The sequence below is a fragment of the Molossus molossus genome, unplaced genomic scaffold, assembly GCF_014108415.1.
Source record: "Molossus molossus isolate mMolMol1 unplaced genomic scaffold, mMolMol1.p scaffold_m16_p_10, whole genome shotgun sequence".
NCBI lineage: Eukaryota > Metazoa > Chordata > Mammalia > Chiroptera > Molossidae > Molossus > Molossus molossus.
In genome coordinates this window covers 96,504,680-96,511,404 of record NW_023425345.1, presented here as the reverse complement: position 1 = coordinate 96,511,404, position 6,725 = coordinate 96,504,680, and the positions used below count along the sequence as shown (strand labels likewise).

At 44.5% G+C, this 6,725-nt stretch overlaps 1 protein-coding gene across 1 annotated transcript in view; it reads right to left on the bottom strand.

Annotated features, from left to right (window-relative positions):
* Positions 1 to 2,494: 2,494 nt before the first annotated feature.
* ATP8A2 (ATPase phospholipid transporting 8A2) overlaps positions 2,495 to 6,725 on the bottom strand; it is a 253,312-nt gene continuing 249,081 nt past the window's right edge. Inside the window, exons 25-26 of the mRNA XM_036251558.1 lie at positions 2,953 to 3,125; positions 2,495 to 2,588 (exon numbers count right to left, since the gene is read on the bottom strand). Coding sequence (XP_036107451.1) covers positions 2,495 to 2,588; positions 2,953 to 3,125 — 267 coding nt within the window. The remainder of the gene's footprint in view (positions 2,589 to 2,952; positions 3,126 to 6,725) is intronic.

The following is a 6,725-nucleotide window of genomic DNA, read 5'->3' as shown; positions in this document are numbered from 1 at the left end:
GGCACTGGGTCGGGCAGTAACAACCTCTAGCTCTGAGGGCTTCACGGAAGCCAGGTACCACCTACGCAGCAACTTCGCAACGTGGATACAAAGAGAAAATGATGAGACAGAAGCACCTCCCACCACTCTTCCTACTCTTCTTGCCATTTGGGTGTCCCTGGTCCAACCTGCCCCAACGGAGTCCCGGAACAAAGCTCACTGTCAGTCGCTCACACAAGAGAGCTTGTTGGATGTGACACCAAAATACAAGAAAAAAAAGAAAGATTGAATAGATTTCAGGATTAAAATATTTTATATTGTGCATGATACCATCAACCAAGTGAAAACACAACCTAGAAAGTGAGAGAAAATATTTATAAATCATATATCTGATTAGATACTCGTGCCCAGAGTATATAAGGAACTCTTACAACTCAACAATTCAAAAATAATCCAATGTTTAAAATGTACAAAGGACCTGAATAGACATTTCTCTAAGGAAGACACAGAAATGGCTAATAAGCTGGTGAAAAGATGCTCAACATCATTAACCATCAGGAAAATGCAAATCAAAACCACAGTGAGCGACCACCACACACCCACTGGGCTACCCAATGAGATGGATGGCCAATGACAGGTGAGGATGGATGTAGAGAAGCTGGAACACTCATTGTAGCTGGTGGGAACATAAAAGGGTGTGGCCACTTTGGGAACTAAGGTAACACTTCCTCAAATGATCAGAGTTGCAACCTGACCCAGCACTTCTTCTCCTGGGTGTACACCCAAGCGCACTGAAAACACCTCCACACAACCACCTGTACATGAATGTTCACAGCAGCATTATTCATAATCGTCAAAAGTATAAACAATCAAAATGTTAATCAAAATGAATAAGTAACCTGTGGTATATCCATACAACAGAATATTATTCAGCATGAAAAGGAACGAAATACTGACGCGTCCCACAACCTGAATGGACCTTGAAAACATTATGCTAAGTTAAAAAAATCAGTCAGAAAAAAGAAATCTTATGTAATTGCATTTATAAAAAGTCCTAAGTAGGCAAATCTTGAGAGACCAGAAAGCAGATTAGTGGTTGTTTAGTAGTTGGGGGAGGGGTTTGGAGGGTGGAGGAGCATGAGGACTGACTGATAATGGATGGGGGTTTCTTTTTGGGGTGATTAAAATATTCTAAAATTGGTTGTAGTGACGGTTACAAAACTATGAGTATACAAAAAGCTATTGAGCCCGGCCAGTGTGGCTCAGTGGTTGAGCTTCCACCCATGCACCAAGAGGTCACTGGGTTGATTCCTTGTCAGGGCACATGCCCAGGTTGTGGGCCTGATCCCGGGGTGGGGGGGGAGGGAGCATGCAAGAGGCGGCCAATTGATGTCCTCTCTCATTGATGTTTCTCTCTCTCCCTCCCTCTCCCTTCCTCTCTCCCTCAAATCAATAAAGAAACACACACACACACACACACACACACACACACTATTGGACTATACACACTTGGGGTGAATTGCATGGTGTGTGAATTGTATCTCAGTAAGTTGTACTTCTTTCCAGATGCTCTGGTCGTTCCTCACTATCCCAGATCCTTCTCGCTGCACACGTGTCCTGACTTCACGGGAGTGCAGAGTTCTGGTTCATCATTTCAGCACATCTGAATTTGTTCCTCGCCCCCGAATATCCCACAACCAGGGCACGAGAGTGCATTCCTTCCACCTGGAGGCTCCCCCGCCCGAGGAGGCTCCCTGCCCCGCGTCCGCTCGCCTAGGCCTGCGGGGCATGTTCCAACAAGGAAGGAGATCAGAATACAATGGTAGAGAACTATCATTACGTGAAGAGGGACGGTTCTGGGTTCAGGGTGGGGGTGTATTTGTGGGGAAATGGGAACAGCTTCTTTGGTCTCATGTAGGAACCAGAGGTGGGGTGTGGGCGGCGAGGAGACCTGGGAGAGACACTGTCCTCAAGTCCAGAGTGGGCTTTCCCTCTGACTCGCTGGGCACCCCAACAGGCAGTGTCGTGAGCGCGTGGGTGGAGAGAAAAAGAGGCATGCAGATGATGTCACTTGGGACTTCTAAGGCGGAAACAGCAAGGCCATCTTGCCAACGTGACAACTGGTCCCTATAAAGTGACCTTGCTGGAACCCACACCAGGCGTTCTCCTTTTTTTTAACACCAGGCATTCTTAAAGGGGTAATGCAGCAAGGAAGTTAAAAGCATTCTGATAACTGGCTTCTGAGAAGCTAACATAGAAAACAATGTTTGAAAAAGTACAAAGAGTGTATAACCATAGCACAGAAGCAGGCCCACAGAGCAGCCGAGCCTCGACCAGGCACTGCCCGAGCCCCTGCTCCCAGCAGCCAGGGCTCTCACCTTTCAAGTGGTTCACTGCCCCTGGGGTGGTGCCCCTCAGCGGTCTCGCAGTTTCCTTTATCATTCTGTCTAACTCAAATTTCTATCAGATCTGTACCTCGCACACCAGTAGTCTGTGGGATGTAACAACGCCCACCCTAAAAACCTTCCCAGACTTCACGAGAAGCCAACAAAGCCTTCTGGTCGGACCCGAACTCACAAATCGGCACAGCGGGGCCCCCACCAATGCTCCTGTTGATGGAAAAGAAATGCCCACTGACATCACAGGAGAGGCACCCCGCTCTCACAGGCCTTGGACGTGGAGCTCAGCCACGGAACCAGGGAACCAGCGCATACGGGGACTAACTTCCCGCGCCGGCTCCCGGCAGCGTTCTTCCAGGTCACCCCCAGCGACCGTGACTGCAGGCTCTGGCGCTTCTTTTATCTTCTCAGAAGACAATAAACAAAACAAAAATGTAAAGCCCACTAATGCCTTCCACAGAATCTGTGAATGGACAGCTAACTCGCACTTGCACCCCTAGAATTCTGGTGCTTTGCTCTCTTTTCTGTAGACACGGGACACAGACAGTTCAGAACACGGAGGTCACATGCCCACCTGCAGCATATGACAGTTTTGCAGGACAGCGCCAGGTCCAGGAAGCTCCTCCTGACTTCGAAGGACAGCGCGTACTTGAGGGTGTGGCCGTCGATGATGAGGGCGATGTCGTTCTCCTTGCCCAGCGAGTTCCCCAGCTCCGTGCAGTGCTGAGTAATGGCTGCCCTTGTGGCCTGAAACAACAGTCAGGGGGAGGGGTGTCATTTGTGTGTGTTTAATGTATCAAAACCAAAACAGAAATCAAAAGTTAAGTTCCTGGAAGTGAGAACGTGCTCATTCTAATGTAAAATCTACATAAAGTAAATCTATGTAATATATGTATATAGTGTATATATATAATGTAAACAGTGTTTAACTTGGTATATGTATACATTAAAACTTCACTGGATTGCTCTCCAGATCTGCTTCATTAGTGAAAACATCCCCACAGTGATATTTGCAGTTGATATTTACTTATAATAGCCCATCCTGGTTGCAGCGACAGCTGATCTAGAGCATCCGAATTCTTCTCTGTTGGAACCTGAATTGCTAAGGTCCTTACAACTATCTTTCTCTCCCCTCCTCTATACTACATACGTATTCTTCTCGGTGCCCCTTAGAATCTCCATATAAACAAATGTGCTTTTTGGGGAAATAAATGTTGCTGGTTTAAATAGTAAACATTTCTTAGTTTGCACAAGGTAATCTTTAAAGCATCTAAGAGATATTAGCATATATAAAAACAACACAAAAGATTAATTTCTAGTCTCTGCTGAGATCTTCAGATTAAACTATTTCTTTCTTTGGATCATCAGAATAAGAAAAAATGATTTTGTTTTTCATGTTACAGAAAATATCTAATCAAGTTAAACTGCCAATATCTTTGAAAACATTACCACCAGCCTAAAAAGTGCCTTGGTGTGATGTCTATTAACAGATGAAATTAAAGCATAGAATCATTCTTAAGATTCTTTAAAAATGATGTTCTCATTTTCCCAGTGAATTTATGACTATGAATAGGATATCTGGTTCAAATATAGGAATGCAATTTTTGGCTTATAATAAAAAATGTGGTTTAAGTTAATCAGGGAAGCCAAGCAGTCTGCTGAAATTATTTTGTCTGGACAACTATCCTTTGACTACTAAGTTACATTTTTACATGTAATTCATCATATGATAACATAAATTACGGTCTTAAAGAAACAAGTTGAATGAACAGGACTCCTTCTATCCCCTTATTAAGCCGAGGATCAGCTATCACACAAAGCGAGAAACAGGTTATATTGTCTTTCTGCTCAGTTTTCATTCTCAACAAGAGACACTTGGCAGGACTGTGTCTGGAGCCCTGGTTCTGTGCTTGAATAGCCTGAGGTCTAATCCCAACTCTCCATGTATTACCTCTGTGACCTTGGGCAAAATACTTAACCTCTGGAAATTACAATGTCTCATTTGTAAAATGGAGCTGAGAATACTTATTTGATAGCACTTCTGTTACAAATGAGCTCTACAATGTAACTTACTTAGCACTGGGCTTGGCACATAGTGGTGCTCAGTAAAACTCCCTTCTCCTGCTACTCTTTACTGGCTAAGGACGTTCTGAATCAAGGGGCATACGCACTTCTACCACTTCAGGCAGTAAACAGATGCCATCATTGACAATGCTTTCTTTGTCAGTGTAATAACAGAAGAACAATTGATAGAACAGTGCTCTAAAAATAAAAGTTAAATTGCCTTTTACTAAAAATAAAGATAAAGGAAATGTTATACTTCTTATTCTTAATTAGTTGAGTAATTCTGAATCTCAAAGAAAATTGTTATGAAAACATCTATGCTGACCTTATCTGTGCCCATAGCCTGACCTTTACAACGTGGGTAGAGAGGAGAAATTCCACGCGCTTAGGGAAATCCCAGCTTGGCAGCCTGGGTGCCTTCACCAGGGACTCAGACAGGTAGGGGCATTTCTGGAGGGTGTGCCTGCAGGACTCAAAGCCTGGCAGACAGAAAATCCTCCTGGGAAACAGGGATGAGTGAAGGCACACAGATCTGGTCCACGGACAACGTGTCAAATGCTGCTGTAGAGGCAGAGTCTAGCCCAGTGTCCTTGACTCCCACTGGCCTCCCCTGTTGACTTTTGAAGGAAAAGCCTAAAGAATAAAAATCTGAGATGCAGTGACTATTGTCTGTGACTTTTTTAAAGGGGACATAGTGCCCATGGAGATAGGAAGAGCCTTTCTCTACTTGGGTTATTTCTGGAGTGCATGAGCACAGACTGGACATCAAGGGTGCCTCTTCCTCAGCTGGAAGAGGAGTTGGGAGGCCCCAAGTCTTGGCTGCTGACCACTTGTCGGTGTGTGGGCTCTGGGTGAGCAGGGAGGGTGTCGCCAGTACTGGGAATATGAATGGCAGAAATGTGGTAACAGAAAACTATGCTCTGTAACATTTGCAGTCTCCCCCTTTCCCGCCAAAATTGTAGAGAAGGACCTGAAAGGAAGTCGGAGTTTTAGCAGCAGCGGGAGGGGGCAGAGAGGATGTGTCCGCCACACATCGACCCCTGCAGGCATATCCTCCAGGGAGGCTCTCTTCTGAGAGCCCCTTGCTATGCCATAGCCCGTCAGGACCCGGAAACATGGGTGATACTGAGGTTGAAATGCTTTCCAGTTGAACCACGAAAAATGCTATGGACTGAATGTTTGTGTCCCTTCCAAAATTCATATAGAAAGCCCAATCCCCAACATGATGGTGTTTAGAGGTGAGGTCTCCCGGAGGTGATTACATCATGAGGGTGGAGCCCTCACAATGCTATTATTGCCCTTAAAAGAGGAGACAGGGAACTTCTTTCCTCTCTTCCTCCCTACCCCCAATTTTTCTCTCCCTCTCCAGACACGTGAGGACATGAGTCAAGCCTATTACAATCAGCCAACAAGATGCAGTTCTCAGTTATCGGAGAACCTGCTATGAACCCATGGTGGTAAAAAATAAAACAGTAAATAACTAGAATACATGTTCTATGTTATATACGCCCATAAATATTATAATACACAAAATTAAGAAAGAAATAATGAAAACCTAGTATTTTGCTTATGGATAGATCCTAAATACCATCACCATCATACCCTAGCCTGCTTTGGCTCATTTTTAGTGACCGGCTATTATACTACATTGTAAATTCCATGAAGGCAGAAACTCCCTTTGCCAACCTCTGTCACGCTACCCCACAGTAGGTGCTCAGTTAACATGCTGGCTTCAAAAATAAATTGACATGTGGAAGTTGTGATTTTAAATATGCATTGTAATATCTTTAAGAGATCATTTGCGGGTCCTGAAGGCATCTACTTGTCTGACCTCCTGGTACATTTTGCATTACAATTTCCTTAAAAATATTTGGTTTTTGATCCTTCTTACTCCTTGTCTCCTGGCCTTTCTGTCTTAAACTTTCTTTGCTCCTAACCTACCTTCTTAACTATTCTCCATCTTCTTCTTCTTCTTCCCTTGCTTCATCTGCTCAGAACCTCACCTTTGCCTTTGAGATTGGAAGCCTTTCCTCCCACTAACACCTCTCAAGGCCCATCCTCTAACGCCTCGTCTCCAGCCTCTACTTTGGTTTTAATTCCTACGCTTTCAATGCCCACTCAGCAATAATCTTTGATCAAACCCAGACTAGCTGTGTTCGCCACACACGTGTGGCAGAATATAGGTCCCTTCTGTGCAGTTCTCAGGCGAGCCAATGGAAGGCATTACTATCACAAACAGTTCCTTATTCTCCAATGGACTATGAGTCAAAAGTCTATTTGTAA